Genomic DNA, 19,389 nt, shown 5'->3' with positions numbered 1-19,389 from the left:
AAATGATGTAATATTGATCCCGGGGCCTCTCAACCTTTGGCATCGATGAAGCGTTCTACTGAGCCTGTGACATTTAGAGGGATGGCTGGTGTGTTGTGTTAGTGTATGTGTGTGGTACGGAGGATAGGTGTTGCTGAGGCTGCTCTGTGTGGGACTTTGCTTTTATTGTGAGACTGAAATGTTTCACAAAGTTTGAGGAGAACTGGGCTCGAAAGCACAAGACAAAGTAGACGTGAGCTAGAAGATGATGTTTACCATAACACCATGCTGCTGCACCGGATTGAATAACACGTTGAAGATGTGGAAATAGTATGTACACAGTATGCTGTCTGCACCTGAAGGGTTCTAACACGCAGTCTGCTTCCAGACTAACTTTAGGATTAGAGTGAAAACAAACACCTCATCTGTCCTTATCTATAATAATGTGTGTCAAGTCTGAACACATCCAAGCCAAGTTGTGTGGATTTTTAATGTTCACTGTTGCTATTTCAAGTTATTTTTATGGTGTCAGTATGTAAAATTGGGCCACATTTCTCTATTCCTTGTCCTGATCTATAGACAACCAGGAACACAGGGTTTCCAGCAGTATATTGGCTAAATTGGTTGAGTCCAGCTTTTCAGTCTGGTGTGAAATTTGTTAGCTGAACTCTGGTGCAGCTTATTTGAAGTGTGAAAGCAAAAGCAGGGAAATTAGAAGGATTTCATGAAAGTGTGACTTTAGCCAGAAGTCAACAGATAAACTGGGTTTTAATCCTTCTGATGATCAAAAAACTGTAAGAATACTTCCTACTTCCTTCATCCACAAAAACCATGTGATCTAATAAATGAAGACCTCAAAATACATGGACTGGATGTATTATTGAAACTGAAATGTAAAATTGAAAAAAGGTCTGGAGTGAGCCTCAGCATTTCATCTGAAGACAATACACAATTTGTGTGAGGAGGGGGGGAACAAATCAATAAACCATGTTATCATGAAATCATTATGTCTTCCTGACCCTTCGATGTTTACATCCTCTCCACCGTACTCTTGGTATTTACCTTGAACATGATGTATCACACATGTTTAACTATTCGTGCCATGGTGTGCCTTCATCCTTCTGCACATTGTCAGCAGGACCTCCAGGACATCAATATTAATCATTAAATATTGAGAATGGTGCCTGAATCAATGACAGAAGATCCCCAACATCACACCTTAGCAAGATCAAATCCATACAGCTACAGGAAGAAATCTGTTCCAGGATAATGGGATGATCAACATTCATGGACTGTGAGAGTCAAGTAAAGGTTATACATTTCAAAACCATCTGTTGGACAGAGTTTATGCTACATGCTGTCAGTGTGGTGAAAGTTGACATTTTGTCTGCTGTCTAACTGCAGTTTATCATTTCCTCCTAATGACATGCTCGTCTACCGAGTATGTAAAAAGTACTGAAGTAGGAAGAAGAGGTTTCTGAGTTGTAGTTTCTACACTGTGATCTGTGAGGGCTTAAAGGAAACATGAGTCTCACAGCAACTTGACCTGCACGAGAACAACAGTAGTTAAACTCATCATTAGTAAATTCTGTTGTAGACTCAATCCAGGATAATAACAGCTTTTTGTTCTGACTGAGGTATTGTCTATTCATAGCACGAGACGGTCTAACTCCTTCCAATGAGTGACTGAAGACCAATTTTCAGTTTACACTGCTATTACTCATCAACCAATAAATGAGGAGACTCAACCTCTGAGAGGAGAGCATATGCATTGTTATCCTGAGGCTGAGAAGAATAGGGATTTTCACAATGAGCTTTTGTGGGGGGAAGTGATACTAATTTTTCAAACTATGTAATTAAAAGAATCCTGATTGTATTACTTGGTAGAGATTGGAAAATAACACGGTAAAACCTTGTATTTGCCAGCTTGTGTAAACTATTACAACAATAATTAAAAAAAACAAAAAACATAATTCTATTGCTAATTTATCTGTAATTTTCCCCAGTCTGTTCCCATAAAGGACAGCATTAGCACATCCGATGTCCGAAGGTTGTACACCATCGCTTTACACACACCTTTGGTTACAGAACATTTCATTTGTAAATCACAGAATTAGTAATGTGCCAACAACCTCCACTCTACTGGAAAGCCTCTCCCTATGATATTTGGCACCTGACTACAGGGATATACCCTCATTCAGCCAACCTCAAAAAATGTTCTTTATAGACTTGACTAGACTCACATAGAAACAGTGGAGGATCTATCCTGTCATGAGGTTAGAAGCAAACTGTTGTCTAAGATAGCACAGTATCCTCAAATTAAGAAATCTCTTCACTGTAAGTAAAGGTGTGTTCAAACCTGAAACATGTTTTATATGGATTTTTTTTTTTTTTTTTTAACAAATTATTTAATGTAGATAATAAAAACAAAAAATAACTGTCCATTTTGGAGTGAAAAAAGAGCCAAGCATTTTTCACAGACTACAAATGTGTCCTTGGACAGCAGCCTAGAAGACCGTGTTTTGAATTAGAGGAGCACCGGTTACCTTTGACCCTTTTTTGTGTTCACAATTTGTTGCTGAGCTTCTGCACATCTGAAAACAACCAATTCACTCATGTTCAAAAGTTACCAAATGGCATTGTGGGACACAAAGCAAATGACTAACTGAGGTAAGGAATCAATTCAATTATTCTGGCACAAGACAACTCACTCACTGAATATAACAGAGTGGTGATGCAGATCAACATCTAAAGTTGGATGGCTTCTTAAAGTCAAGCATTGATGTGTGAGCTTCAGTGTGAATTGTGGAGAAATTCAGCAAAGAGATACCATCAATGCTGCAATTTCACAAAACTGGCTGTGGTGTCGTAATGTCAGGTGTCGGGGGATGAAGTGTGGTATCCCAAGGAAGGAGGCAGCTGAAAGAGCTTGAAGTTTTAACAGCCAATCAAAATCACAGGGGAACTTTCCTGGGTATTCCCAGATTGAACATTAGAAACAGGGCGCCACCATGGTCGTAAATTCAATCTAACCCAAAATAAAATGTCAGGATAGGTAGGTAAGTGAGGCCACAAGTGACATGTCAGCTCTGCCTCGAAAACCGCATTACAACAAATCACACTTGGCAACAGCAGCAGAATAAAGGCTAAAGACGCAGGTTTGTTGCTGGAAGCTGGGCTGATCGAGTTCAAGAGCACACAAGTGACAGGAGCAGTTCTCTGCACATTCACTCAACAGGGAAAACACAAACATGTTTGTGCATTAAGGAAATTAATCACTCCATTGTCAAAGTCTTTAGTGTTCACAAATCGTACGCATTAGCAGTCTACTAGAAACAGACTTGCACTGCAGTCAGTCTGCTTTTATAGACCGCAGTCAATTATTCTACATCTGCACAAGACAGAGTGAAAGCAGCAAAGAGGCCAAGCAGTGTGCATTCAACTGTCAGGCTGAATTACAGACCCAAACTGTATCTGCTCCGTCCCACAGTGAGAGCAGTGGAAAGACATGGCCACTGAGGGCTGAGGAGAGCATTTACACAACATGTTTTAATCAAGCATTTTAAATTTAATCAATTATAACTGAAGAACCACATCCATTAGGAGACCAAAAAGGAAGCCAGCCATGGACGGAGAGTGCGCACTGATTAATTGGGGCCCCCCATTTACAGATCCCTCTGTTCTCTCTGCTCATCCCTCGAGTTGTGCAACAAGAGCTTGAAAAGTGTCTCTCCACATTTGCCTTTCCCCACTCCTCTTGCTTTCTCCCTCTCACCTGCCCAATTAACTGTCAGCTGAAGCCATTTACGCTTCTATATTTCATAGGAGACTGAATATTAAAATTCTGCCAAAACTGCCACAACACTAAAAAGGATACACTGCGTTTGACTGGGCTCTCTGTGGATGACAAAAGCAGGCCGATCCAACACTGAGAGGAAGTGACAGGGGCTTGTACAGGCAAATAATCAAATATGTATTCATGTATTATGTACACAGTGCTGCTGACTCTGTGTAGAATATCAATGGGTACATAGGTAGAGAGAGGAGCAGAAAAAACTCTCCCAGCTAATTCTCACCCACTGTTTTTGATCTTAAATTATGAGTTAAAAATTACAGTTCAACAAGGGGATGGAGGTCAAATAAGTTAAAATCACATAATGATTATATAAGTATAGTCAAACATACAATATGAACCAATCAAATACAATTCAGAAACATGAAAAGCGGTACCTATTCTTTCCTTCTTTGGAAATGTATTGCCATCAGGTAACAGACATCCAAAAATGAGACACTTAATCAGATGGAAAACGCTGGAGAGGCTTTTATCCATAATCAATTCAAAGCTACAATGATTTGCGCCTATTTTCTGATTGCCACCTTTTACCTCTGCAAGCCAGTTGTGTTCATCGCCCATGACAAATTTACTTCAAAGGAAGCCTCCATCATGACCCATTTTCCCTTCCACCAACAGCTGAGCTTTCGCCCAATAAGGCACAAAGCGGGAATTTTCCCATGAGCCGCTGTGCATCTAAAGCTGGTAAGGCAAACGAAAGGCAGCCACACGAGGCAGAATTAGAGGCAACCATTTGAGGCAATGCTAACATTATGAATCTGAGAATAAGGTGAAGAAAGATTACGTATGGTTCCTAAAAAGTGCCACATTACAGCTGAACAAACATATGCTGCACTCAAGCTGTACAAGATACATGTAACTAAGATGGATGTGATGAGCATAAATACAATAAAGAGCTACTCCATCGGATAGGGGAAGAAAAAGCAGAGGACACAGAGGCTTTTATAGAGTACCTACTGCATCATATTCTTTTCCATACACACATGACCTGTGTTTCATCTTATTTTTCTTCTAACATAATGAAAACTCAAGGTCCGTTGAGAAAGGGTACAGAGAGTGAAGAGGCCTGACACTGCACTGAGCACTGTTCAGTAACTTCAGTCAAACACAAATGTATTACAGGAAAATACTGGAGATGAAAACACTACAACATGCTCTCTATATATGTAACAGCACAAACCTCTTTATAGTGTTGCTTACACAATGAATTGAATCTAATCCCCTATAGTAGTCCAAGTACTGTCCAAGCACTATACGTTGTTTGCTGATATTGTAAATCCAGCATTATGTACAGCAATAACTCCTCTTCATAATCACTGATTAGCTGCTTTCTTTTTCTAATTGAAATTGCAATCATTTCTGTGTTGCTGTTCTTTCATTCAGTATTGAGTGACTGTCAATGGAACTTAACATTGGCAGAAACAGGAGGGAGTATGCAACTTGAGCTGCTGGAGGGTTTTTATGTCAAACATTTGTACAAGGGGTGTTGAGTTTCATTGACAGAAGCTCATCAGCAAGAGAGAAATGGGATTGATTTGTATTAATTAGTGCATGAAAACAGTATTGTTTGAAAAAACTTTAAGTGAAGACAGTGACAATATTGCTGCTGTACTGATGGATTAGTATTGGAATTCACCAAGATAACAAGATAAACATGGAGTAAATGTTGAGAAAACGGCATCAATGAAGTATTGAAATTGCAGCAGCAGACCAGAGAGGGAGGCCTTGAACCAAAGTACAATAAAATACTGTTTATAAATTAGGAATAGAAAAATGTAAAGAGTGTTTTCAAATAAAGGCCATGCTCTCTCTGCAAACGTGGTGAATAAAAGATTTAGAGAATGAACCAGAATCTCATTCAAATTATTCACTAATTCACTTGACCCCAAGGGAGGAAGGAAGAAACTGACATATAGCTGCTAAGTAGAACACGACTTCTGGGGAATTGGCTTTGATCGGCTAATCTAGAAATCTGAAGCAACGCCATTGTGTTGAGCAGGCATATGCCACAAGTATAACACCACATGCTCCACTGACACACAGGAAATAAACAACCAGAGTGGGGAATGAAACATTTTCTTACCTATTGCCATCTCTATGATGCTCATTTGGCTCTCTGATGGGAAGAGGATTTTTGGCGGCTTGTCTGTTAGTGGGGCTGTGAAAAGAAAAGACAAACAGAAAGCGAGAGCACATTAAATTCCATATCTTTCTCCCCCATGGAAAGTGGGCGTATGATTTATTCATTTAAGACCACAATAAGGGCTGCTTTAAAATGGGAACAAATACATGCAAATATAATATTTAAAGAGTGGACAGAGGAAATGGGAACAGTTACTGTGACTCAGAATTATCAATTCAAAGCTTTAAACATCAATAAATATACTTTCAAAGCAGTGGCTGCTTGACTATTAATGCTTTTCATTCGTTGTATAAATGAATGTGTAAGCGATGATATGGCTTGTATGTGGACCACAGTACAAACTGTGCTGTATATACAGGGGCAGTGCAACGTGCCAGTCATATCTGAATTTACATTATATCCTGAGGTAAATCATCCACAGCAGTGGGCTGGAAGGTTGTGAGCCGCTGCAGAAATTCAGTATTTTCAGCCATGTACAGTTAATATCACTGGAAAATGTGTGTTTCCTGAAAAAACATATAAACTTAGAGTGGCTATTAGCATACTTGCAAAATGAGATATACAGTATATTGTCAAAATGTCAGTCATTAGAGAGTTCCTCTTTAAAAGTTTGTCACAGTTACTTCAGAACAATCTAGTTTTCGTCCCAACTCCCTTTCGAAATGCACCAACACCAATTACACAGCTGCTGAGTAACAAAAGATGTGCACTTAGAGGATCCTCGTTATAATGATTCCCTAATTGGTTCTAGTCTTCAGAGTGGTATCAGAGAGGTTTTCTATCTCTGAACGCTTGGAAATACTCAGAGGGATAAGACTTGTTTCACTACAAATGACTGGATTTGTGATTGTGGAGCTGACCTTAAAAAAGACACACAACACATACAATACAAGCCCTTTGTTAACATTATCAATAACTGTAAGGATTGCAGTCTGATTTACATTTACTGGTTTAAGAAATCAGACAAGTTCCTTCTTCCGCTACCACCAGTGCTTCAGTTTGATTAAGCTTGGGTAACTTTAACCACTTGGCAAAGGTTAGGAAAAGATCATGGTTATAATTAAAAGAGACAGCATGTGAACGATGATGTCAAAGTCACACTGTGTTCACCCATGTGTTTACCATTACTCCTCCCTCACAGGTTTTATAGCTTAACATCATGCTATTACTGACTTTGCCTCTGACAGACAAGAGCCATAAATCACGTAACTGCTACAGGATCGTGTCAGGTCAGTTCACAAGACATTTTAACGACAATTTTTGAGTCTCGTCTTGCAATAAAGACACAAAAACAACTTGACAGAACATGTAATCAGTGGAAGATTGTGACACATGTATCTTTACGGAAAAGCATCATCTCAGAGAAACACTGTGATAAATATGAGTAGTCTGCAGACGTTCCAAGCAGACATGTCTGATGAGCAAAACAACTCAAATGCTTCTGGTTGGATACAAGAAACAAAAACACAGAGAACATGCAGTGTATATATTGTGTATACAAACATTTTAATTTCCCTCTGCTGGTGCCACATGGTGACCACTCATTTGTGCTAATGAAAAACCTCTCCATTGTTCTGATGTCCAATCCACTGACAGACAAAACCATGACAAGGTCTCAAATAAAGGATCATGCAATTTGATGAGAAGAGTGGGCTGATATCAGGAAATAATTGCTTATGTGAGCTCATTAATTACAAATTCAAAGAAGAACCACAGCGAATTATGCCTTTCCCTGTGCCTGGCATGTTTCAATGCTGTGTAAAGAAATCTCATTACCTTAATTACCTTTTTCTGGATGAAATATGCTTAGATTATTTTATTTCATTATGACATGAAAAGAAAAACGAGTTTTTCCACTCTGATGGTTTGTCTTATACAAGACAGTGAATCTAAAGAGAGAAAAGCGTGCAGAGGAAGGGATATGGCTGCATGTATTTATAGTAACAGGAGCAGAGAACTAAGCTCTGGGTACAAACATCAAACCTGGAGCCACAGCTCTTTCTTAATACTGATTAAGATTGGATTTATATATTTTGCAGTTACATCCATGATATAATGAGAAAAAAACAGATCACATCAATTTCTTAGGCCCATTAATATTGTCCTATTATTTTCTATTAAGAGATAATTGTGAAATGTACCCAATTCCAAGAGATCCACTTCAACTCTATAGTATGTACTGTACAACCGGCAGTCCTGATTTATCTTAAATTGACTTTTTAATAACCTCCTCTTTTGAAACGATCTGAGATGTCATTGGCCAATTGTTACGCATCATAAGGAGACACCCCTACTGTAGCAACTGCTTTGTGTAGCATCCTTTGGTAGGAAAGTATAACGGTGATTGAAATGACACAATCCATTGTCAGGATTTTATACACAGGAAAATGGAAAATATAGAAAGATGGACATAACCTGGAAGCTTTACAGCTTTTAGAGCTGCTGCTGGACTAGAAACAACTGTAGTCTGAGCATCCAGAAATGTAGTCACGTGGTATTAAAACAACACAGCTGCACACAGCATAACTATGTTCACCAGATCAGTACTGTATCAGTGATAAGATATTGGACAAGCAGGGTCCCTACATTGTTATCATTTCACCATGGTCCTACAGTGAAGACAGAACATAACGTATCTAGATCTAGATATGGATTTAGTGACTTTATGCTGATCTTAGCTTGCCTTACATTCTTTAATGTAACTTCTCATGTCAGTAAATTGAAAAATAAATCCTCTCTTTTCAGAATTAAGGTTCATATTGAAGGTTAGGTTCACCTTTTCAACCACTGTGCACAGTACGTCCAGTGAAATCACATTTCAATGGTTTACCAAAAGGATTACCAAAACCTGACCCAGTGTGCATTTGAGCAAATGAGTATTGCTACTGTTGCCATTTTATGTGGTAACACACAACCTGCTGTTGCACCTCAAGACTGACTTAATCCTCACACAAAATGATGCACATCATGCACTGTGTGTTTTATTCAAAAGCTCTTAAATTATTCCTAACATAGCTCCAGAGGGATATCCATAACCAGTGTGGTGGTGTGGACCAAAGTTTAAATGGAAGATTTTATAATGGCCAAAGGAAACACATACCGAGCTACCTAGTGTTTCAGCTGGGGGTGCAGTCTATGTCCACTGCCTGTGCTAGTTCCCATTTCCAGAATTACATCAAACAGGATGACTCTATTGCATCTCGATTAAAGGGACATGACATGCTGTTGACAGTGGTAACCTCACTTTGCAATTTAAGCAGAGAAGATGGATGTTTTTCCATTTTAAAAACAGCCATGTGGACAGGTAGCCAGAGTACAGAGACTCCCTCTCTCTGGCTTTCAGATGTGAATTATCATTTTGACTTGCAGGTTGTGGTGAGGCAGATGAAGGTGAAATCCCAAACCTGGAAGGTAATCAAAGTTGTGGTGTATTTTTAATAAGCTCAGAGAACACGAGGCTGATTTTGGGCAAGTGGGGTGCAAGTTTAAAGCGAAAGGTAACAAAGCTGGAGAAGCCTGTTTAATGCTTGCGTACATAGATAGTGCCCTTCATCCAAATCAAGGGCGCGTTGCTGATATGCTGTTCGTCAGTGTGCTCCTAACATGCTAGAAGGCATGCAAACACACATATCCACACACAGACACACAAATTTGAGATGCATTAGTGAATCTGGCTGGTCTTCAACTACAAAACCATAATTCTGTGGTGGGTTATTATGAGTGGGAGTGGGCAGGCTTTTCGCTGAGGGGCTAGAAACACATCCAGCCTGACCCACTTCCCTACACACAAACAGTATAAGCACATTACACACACTTACGCACATGCATTCCTGCACACATAAACATTGAAAAGCCTGATGCTGGTATCAGCTACGGAGAAAATCTTTAAAGTGTCCCTCACAGGCCCTGTGATCTGCTCCCGCTGTGATCACATGATGATGGATGGGGGGATGGAGTAATGAAATAGAAAAAAAGACCTCGTTCTCTCCCATTAACTCTACCATCGCCTTCTCCCCCTCCGCCCCTATCTGTTTGCCACTCGCTCTACGTCTTTGGCGCTCTGTCCGTCTGTTTCTGTCGCTCTCAGGGGTGAGAGAGAGGGAAGATGAAAAAGGAGGGAGAGGGTTGTGGTCCTCTGTTCACACCTCATTAAAGACCACTTCAGCAGACATAGATTAAGAGGAGTAGGGTGTGTGTGTGTGTGTGTGTGTGCACTGGCGTGTGTTTGTGAGCGTGAGATCGTTAAAGGAAAGATGCAGTGTGAGATCCATGGACGGAAATAAATGAAAGCAGTTTTAGAGCAACTTGAGAGGCAAACCTTGTTAGTGAAAACCTAATCTTTTTTTGGCACAGCGTCCAACCAACTAACAAATTCCCCCCCTGCTACGTCTCCGGTTCAATTTCTTTTGATCATAATGACAATTGGATTGATGTGAAAAATCTGCCTGAAGGTCTTCTGTCCTCAAGATAAATCAACCAAGTGACATGAAAAGAAAGACGACATAATAAACTTATAATGTCGATGTGAACAAAACATTTTGGATCTGATAAATTTTGCTCATAAAAGACTGGTGAAGAAAAGCGAATTACCATTGGAAGACATATTTGATCGGTGACATCCATGGCTAGGCTGATCTGATAGTGATTTCATCAAATGATTTAACTACTGTCAACTCATCATTACATCTTAAAAAAGGATGTATCTTTAAATCTTTAAATGTGTATTTTTCATATAAAAAGCTATCATTAGAGCACATTTAGAAGACAGTGCATGGCTTTATATTTGGCAAGAATGTCCTCCACCTGAAGCTGATGAGAGGATGAGGGATGAGAATATTTTTGTCAGGAACTGTTCAAGCTGTGAAAAGGCAACGGGCCTCTTCAGGGCAGAGGGAACAAATGTATCACGATGCCAGGTAATTAACAAACTGACATTATCAAAGACAGTTTCTGCTGGTAAATAATATAAGGCAACCTGACATTCAAAAAGAGATTAAACAACAATGAAAACACTATCAGGAAATACTTCAGTGAACTGCTGGAATTAAATAGTAGCAGTTATTGCTCATTACTGCATTCTGTATTTACTGAGCCGTTTTGGAAGTATATTGTATTTTTGACAGGCTGTCATCAAGTACTCACATGATTTGATTGTGCACTTTTCAATTCATGGGGAAAAAAACAGGTCAATAGGCTGGAAAAAAGCCATTGTAAATTCTTAATGTGACATCAGCTGAGGGGAAAGAGCTTTAACTACCACACGGCAGAATGTGCACAACAAACTTCATGAGTAACACTCAAAACACAAACTGTGCTGCTGACCAGTCAGACATACAGGAAAGTTCAATGTGAGAACAATGCTGCTGTTGTTGTTGTCTGTGATGGCGCTGTGTGGGAGTAAGACACTATAGTTCTGGCTAAACAACAGTTATTTTAGCAAAAAGACCCTTCAGCTGTTGCCCTGACACATCTGCTTTATCCAGGAGGAAAATGGAGATCTACATAGTTGAGACCTGGATTTAGTTTTCTCTATTAGCTACAAATTTCTGGGTTTTACTAAGAAAATCAACATGACATTCACCCCACTGGCTTTTGAAAATACTGAACTATTGCGATGCTGATTTTGCCATCTGCATACCACCACTGTCCTGCGCTTCCAAATGTCTGAAATGCTGCAGCCTCCATGTCTGCCATCAACAATCACACCACATAGATCAAATCCTGTCCTGTCAATGCAACATTGGAAATGTAACTGAACCTCTGTGTTCTGTTGAGTTGTAGCCACTTGATATGATGGATATTTTGGAGTGCAAAACATAAATCTTTTATCTGAAAGAGCACACTGCTTGTTAAAAATGAGCTAGATCTATTGGGAGACTGGACTCACAGAAACAGTGATCTTTGAGAGCACAGCAAAATACACAATTGGAAAAAAAAGAACCCTTAAGAAATGACACTGCAACAATCTCTGAGGATACTTGTTGAAAAACACCAATATAGGAACCCTGCAGGAACAGGCCAGGATATAGAGTATTTCCTTATTGAAAAAGCTGTTGTTTTAGAAGATCCATCAAAACAATTGAATATGAGAAGGCTCAGAGGGTGGGACAATACGTTCAAGGGAAATGACATAAATCATATAACTGCCAGCATTGGAAATGGCTAGAGAAGTCCTATACATCATTTATATATTCATGTCATATTTGATGTGATTAATATTTTTAAAGATTTATTTTTTTAATCTCTGCAAACACAGTTATTGCTTCCTTCGCCTTATTACAAAATTGATTTCTGTTGGTTAAGTTATTTTGAATTTGATTTCACTTACAAAATAATTTGAAATGCTTATTTAATTCCACCGATGTGAAAGGTCTTTTTTTTGCATGCGGTTGCACATGATATTGAACTGACAGATGCATGTGCTTCCTCCTCAAATGGTTTAGCTAGTTCGGATACATATACATGCATATGTACACTATACATGTATATGCTGGGTTATTGGTTCTTCCAAAGTCAAAACAAAGTCAATCACATACATGACACCTGTTTCTGAGTGTCATTCTTTACCATAAGACACCTGTGAGCAAATGAGACGTATGACTAAGACTATACCGGCTGGACTACATGTACAATGACAAGGCAGCAGGTGTGATGTTGAACCAATATGCACCTTATCAAATATTCTGGATGATTAAGATTCTTCACATGAAATCCAATATTTTTCACATGAAATAAGTTGGTTGCTTTTGATGGACGTTAGAGTGCAGCACACCAAATTATACATACGACACACTGAAAAATCAATTTTTACCTCAAAATGGCGAACGTGGTTATATAAGAAAATAATCTTTTTTTTGATTCCTTCATCGTCAATATCTTTGAAGACTCCAATGGCTCATCTTTATAGTGTTTCAGGTGTGAAAAGGGATGTTTTTCTCGCTTTCAGAGCACTAAACTGTGTTAACATGCAGAGCTCTGCACTTGCCTCTGACTACTTAACACATTAACATTCTGGAAACCCTTTTTCATCTGCAGGGGAAATGTATTCTTGCAGCATGAAAACAACACAAACCGACTGAATTCAAAACTGCCAGAATGGAAATGATGTAACAGAAAATTCATGCCGTGGTTGGCGTGCAGAATAGTCAAATTGACAGTTTTTACGCCAAAATGCAGTCAAAGTACAGAAAGAATGGAACAACAGGCAGAGAGCAGATCTCTCTCCAATCTCCACTGAACATGAATATGCCCAGGAACCTAATACACATGCCGACAACTTCTATGAGCCAGTTGAGGAGAAATGTACTATTGATTCATAAACCTTCTTCCATATACTGCGTTCTCAGCAAGCATCGCTCGCTGTTTGTCTTAGCTTTAAATCTAACTACTCGACAGGCAATACCTATGTACTTCCCTGTAATTAAAAAGTGAATTAATCTTGAGCGCTGCCTGTCATAAATTCTCCCATTTTCCACCCAGCCTGCTTTCCGGTTCTCGGTTCTCCCCAATAAATATATTCAGAGCAATCAATAGAGGTATTACTATGTATATATCGCTGTGGGAATCAGCTTGGCAGGTTGCCGTTGGCAGTGCTACACTTCCTGCTTTGCCCATGTTATCCTTCAAAATGGCCGTCTTCAGTTCTATATGAGGACTTGGCTGCGGTTCACAGTCACATGTGTAGGAGTGTTTGAGCAAAGGGCTGCTTGGCTGGAACCTGATTTAAAAATGCTTGAGAAAAAGTAAAAGAAACAAAATGGTAGGGACTTTGATCGGCTGCCTGGGCAGGAACACACCAGGGAAGCAGAGGAGAGGGGAGAGAAGAAACACTGCTAATGTGACAAGTTCTACTTACTTGAACATTTTGAAATAAAGTGAAAGAAAGTTGCAATTAGGCAGATGTGTAAACCAAGGCTGTGTGCTGTAATTCATCATGATTGCGTTAATTACACTTTGTTTTTGCCATAATGAGGACTAAAAAGAGACAAACAGCAGAGGAAAATATAGACGATGAAGGATCTTATGCCAAATGACACTCTGCAGCCTCACAGTGGCTATATTGGGATTTCATTGCTGTGGATATTAAAAATGCCAATTCTCTCCCTGCAGCAAATAAGTTCTCTCTTATTGCAGCTACCCCAGCACAGTGAATTATTTCTCTGCTCCGTCTGTAAAAACTTGTCTTTTAAGTCCATTATTTCCCTATTTTCCATAAGCAAAGCTATGTCTGATATAATCTTTTAATTAAGATTTTACAAGTTGCTTCCTGCAGCTCAAAAATGATTTCTTTTAGTGTTACAGCAAGCTTCCCAAGGACAAATTATAATATCTTTGTTTAGCTTGGCAGATCACTCATCTTGCAGATCTCATCTGCAGTGGGGACGACTTCGTTGTTTACTCTGTGCTGCAGGAAGTTCACATTACACAGACAATATAGTGAGAATCCCCATAACCCTCTAATGGAGATTGTTTAAAGGTGCTGTGCGTCGGTGAAGTTGTTAGTGTAATCATTTGTTCAAACTGAGATTACAGATACAAGCTTGGCTGAGCTTGATTTTTAAATTGCCCGACTGTGTTACGACCAATTTGAAACATTACAAATTATATTCCAAATATCTGAATGCTTAACTGCTCGGCTACTTTCACCGCAGTTCTTCCAGTCATTCATAGCACGATCAAAGTGATGATGGGTGATGATGCTTAATTGTGCAAGTAGACATCACAACAGCATATTATGAGTCAGAGGGATGAGTTGGACTATTTGTCACTCTAATGTTGTTGCTACTGATTCACATGTACCATTCTGTAAATACCAATCAAGAACAAACCAGCAATATGTTACTCTTACTGTACAGCATGAATGCATCATTCTTTAAAAAAAAAAACTATTTTACTTGTACTTATCATTAATCATATTTTGTTCTTGAAATATATTCTCATAAACCCAGGTTTTTACTGATGATTATTGTTCAACATATACCAAACATTTCACTGCCCAGTTTGTCTCACTGTTATTGCAGTCAACACTGCTAGTAGAAATGAAACGGTATGCTTTTTAATACTGATTTCATGTGCAGTTCATTTTGATGAGCCTTTACCACTTCCACATTTACTGCCAACTTATATTTAAAAAATAACACAACATTGTTGTTATAACAAATTCCTTGGTAATTTTCAGCTAATTATATGCCATACATGCACAGTGTATATCTGTATCACAGTTCACAACTGGGATGCCTAAAAATGACTTGAACTTGGTCACTGTTTACACCAGCCACCTCCACCGACTCATGAGCTCCACAGTCACTGCAGAAAAATCCTCACAGAGGATTGAGTTTCACAAGACTGGCGTTTATGGCAGTGATAGAAGTCCCTCTCCTTCAAGGCCAGTGCACTGTAAATCCTGGACTTTTAAACAACAGGAAAAGTAATATAGAGGGATGATTTGCCTTTCACCTTATCTCCCATGCCTGGACAGCCTGATGATGCCTTGACTCCACCAAGTTTGCTGCCAGCTATGAAAAATTGTTGAAATGAATTGTCTGGGCCATGCTGCAATCACAACAGCTGAATGCTGAGGCCAATATGGGAGGTGCCCTCAGATGCAGCTCCTCTAATGGCTGCCAGAAACCCCGGACAATACTGATACGACTGGCACCAAAACTACTCTTTTGAAATGTATGTCTTATTTTCTTCAAAGCATCATTTGTATCTGCAATTAAAACATTCTCTGTACTGGAAATGCTCAGATGAAAGAGCTATATTAAAATCCAATCAGACAAAAAATTACAAAATGTTTTGTTTTTAATTTGGGAAGTATGAGTCCTGGGGAGGTATTGTCCCCACTGGTGTCTGACTGTCCAACCCCAGTGACCCTTCACCAAATTCATAACTTGGTATCTAATTGGCTTGTCATCATTAATGAAGGAAAAAAGTGTTGTTCAAAGTTGTTCTAAGCATCAACAAAAGCAATTATTTGTGGACATTTACAGGTTATTGTATAATTTATGAGGCAAAATAGATCCCAGTCATATTTAACCCACAACAACTGGAGGCTTTTCTGGCCTAATAAACCTCTCGGCACAGTTTAGACTTTGATTGCAGAAATCAATCCAACGCTTGTATGTTAGTGTCCACTGTATAAAATCCATACTATGCCTGAGGGTTCACTTAACTGTGATGGTGATGCAACAGCTGCAAGATGCCCATTGAGATCAATGCTTAATAGTCTGAACCTTTAACATTATACAGTCTAATGTCTGTTGCTCTACAGTCCACTTTTTGTAAACATGGCCAAACTGGACCTGGTCCGACACGTTTCCCTCCCAACATTCCAGTCAAACAAACTAGGTTGATCAAATATTGGCATTTCACGGCGAGGTATGACTGGTGGCGCCTGAAATGATTCTAGCCAGGGTTTTTGGCACTCGGCACAGTGCTCAAACATTCTTTGGAATGTGCATCGAGTATAGCACAACCCCCTGCATTATTCATCAAAGCTGCCTCCAACATACCTCTGGAAAAAAATATGATTAAACCAGTGAGCTTAAGCACTTCCATAAACAAGGATATGATCGTCTTTAATAATAAAAAAGCTCTCAAATGGATGTTACATAAGCAAAAAAGAAATCCTTGGCCAGGCAAACAGTGAGGAGGCTTGCATCTCAGAGGAGGGATGATATCATCGGGTGGAAAACAACCAGGACCTGCCAGTCCCCTTGTATTGTATGAGGCTGATGTACTACTCGCATTGTTCAATTTCCAAATAATAAGAAAATAACTGAAGCTGAATTTAGGCATATGATGCACACTGACCCTCCTTCTCAAATAATATTCTAACATTCTTGTGAAATATGACTAATGCACTTAACTGATTCATTGTGATCTCGGCAGTGATAGCTAAACAGATAACATCTCTCAGACTCTCTTCTGGTCTCTCTGTGTCGTTCCCCCTCCCTTGCTCAACTTCTCTTATCACAAACACACACATCTGACCTTCCTTGCAGCCCTCTGGCTGAGGACCAGCACATGAAGATGGGCTGACGCTCTCTTGCATCATCAGTGCAAGTTCAAAATGACACTGTGACCCGGCAGGCACACGATTGTGATCAAGTGACATCACAGACGTGGCTTTGACCCTGAGAACACCGAGTTTACCTCCTCATCAGTCAGTCGCTGCCTGTGTGCAATGTGCACGCAGAGGGTCCACTTGATTCCCACCAAGACCTGAGTGATCACATGATGCCTCATCATCATTACAGGGGAAGTGTGGGTGAAACGACTCCTATTTCTATTTTCACACCACACCTGTTTGTTAATTGGTGAAGGATCATTGTGCTACCAATGTTAATGTTCTCTCTATATTTAACAGTATTGGTTGACTACAATTTCAACCACGTCTAATTAACCTTGACTCGACTGCAAAGCAGGTCTGACTCTCCTTTCGTTGCCTCTTTTTGAGAACAAACACTCATTATGTTTGGGTAGGTCTTCCATGGGCATGTTTTTGGATCAGGAGTCCCGAGACCTTTACCCAGCAGCATCATTAATGGCTACCAGAGTGAGTGCTGATAATTCACCATCACCAATTCACCAAGAAGATGGTGCTTTCCAAACAGGACTATGCAATTTGAGTTGAAGGTAAAATGAACCTTCAGATACATCACAGTTAAAGGATTCAAAGGGTTTCACTCAAGTTATAGCTCACACAGGAGCATGAACAGCCATTAACATCTGCTCACATGGTGAGATTGCTGAACATCAGTGCAAAATGCTACTAAAAAAGAAGCCTTTTCCTCTTTGATTCAAAGTGACACCACACCCTGACTTTTAAAGATGACACTTAAGATCAACCAGAGGGGGAAAAAAAGCTTCACTCAGCTGCACTGTGAAGATCTGGCATCTGACAGTGTCATCTACATTTCAACATATTCAACAATACAAAACATCACTCATGTGACAATTCAGGTTCTATCTTCTCTACTGCTAGGTTAAGATAAATATCCAATACACTTGTTCTTTTCACATTGTTTTGTGTTTCATTACTACACACGCTGGGATTCCCTGAGTACAGTAAGAATCAGATGTCACTTGAATAATATGACCGAGCACTCAGCCAACACAACAGCAACCTCTCCTCCACATCTATCAACGCTCCATCCCTGCAGCCTCCAGCCCACTTGTTCCTCTCAACCTCTCGTCAGCGATTGCTTGGTTTTGGTTGAACCACCGCCTCAAGCTGCTAAGTGCTCCCTTGTTTAAGTCAGTAACCTCCCACGCCCCAAGTACACAGATTCAAGTCCTCCAAAGCACACAGAAAAAATGAAAACAAAACACTTGGCTTCGAGTCATCTTAACAATCTATTTATTATCGGTCTTGGTGACCCGTTCACAGACCGGGCCAAACAAAGTGACCGTCCAAAATGCTGGCCCCCTTTTAAAAAACAGTGTCTATTTAACTTGAACTCTATTCCAACCTCCCCATCCTCAGCTTGTTGCCAGTATCCTGTTTAATTCCTGATTGGTGCCATTTCTGCACAGTGGCCCCCTATTGCTGAGCTATGAATTCCTCCTCCATCATGCCTCCCATCCCCCGTCCTTCTCCCTTCCCCCACTGCCTCTCCCTCTTCCTTCCTCTCAACCCCTTTGCCAGTGGCCCTGCAAATCTCCGGAGGCAGGCAGTGCCAAACGTTCCAGCTGTTTAAACAGGTCAGTGGTTGGTGGCGGGTGCCAGCAGGGGTAGCTTTGCCATCGTGGTGCCCTACATCACTGGTTTGTGCTAACCCCCCTGGATCCGCTGACCCATGGGGAGCTGCGGGGCCCAAACTGTACTGGAGCTCAGCTGAGAGATGCTGGATTTACATACATTTTATTGCCTCAACCCTTTTCTCTGTGTCTGAATTTTGTATTGTTGAAAAGAGAAGGGTTTTTAAGCTTGATGAAGATCAGAGCTGTGTCATAAAAGCATGAAAACACACTAATTTAAGCTGGCGGTGTGAAACCACTCACTTGCAAAATGACAGAACACCCTGCTCTTACAGTACCATGAAAAAGGATGATGAAAGTGTGAACCTTTATTGATTTCACCTTTTAAATTCACTCCAGTCTTCTCAGAGCAAATGTCCTACACGTAGAGGAGCGTAATCGTGAGAGACACAGATGCACCATTTAAGCCTCTGAAAACTCTGACATGGGTTTTGAAAAAATGAAGTACAACCCATTGCAAGGAAACCATTTCTGGTCATTTTTTTCCCTCTCAAAGCCACATTGTTATTCTACTGTACCAAGACATGCTGGCTGAATCACTGCACCCAGCATTTATTCTACTTTCTATTACATTTAGTTCAAGATGTTAAATATCCCTGAAGGATGGAAAGGCATTTGACAGAAAAAACACTGTCTTTTACACATGAAA

General features: G+C 39.9%; 1 protein-coding gene across 3 annotated transcripts in view; it reads right to left on the bottom strand.

Annotated features, from left to right (window-relative positions):
- The window catches only part of LOC146990694 (interleukin-1 receptor accessory protein-like 1), a 248,447-nt gene that overhangs the window by 79,451 nt on the left and 149,607 nt on the right, over window positions 1-19,389 (bottom strand). For all 3 annotated transcript variants that reach the window (XM_085797382.1, XM_085797390.1, XM_085797373.1), the window contains exon 6: window positions 5,916-5,990. In XM_085797382.1, coding sequence (XP_085653508.1) covers window positions 5,916-5,990 — 75 coding nt within the window. The remainder of the gene's footprint in view (window positions 1-5,915; window positions 5,991-19,389) is intronic.

The sequence above is a fragment of the Trachurus japonicus genome, chromosome 2, assembly GCF_045865225.1.
Source record: "Trachurus japonicus isolate A0001 chromosome 2, Traja_1.0".
NCBI lineage: Eukaryota > Metazoa > Chordata > Actinopteri > Carangiformes > Carangidae > Trachurus > Trachurus japonicus.
This window is presented reverse-complemented; position numbering and strand designations above follow the sequence as displayed.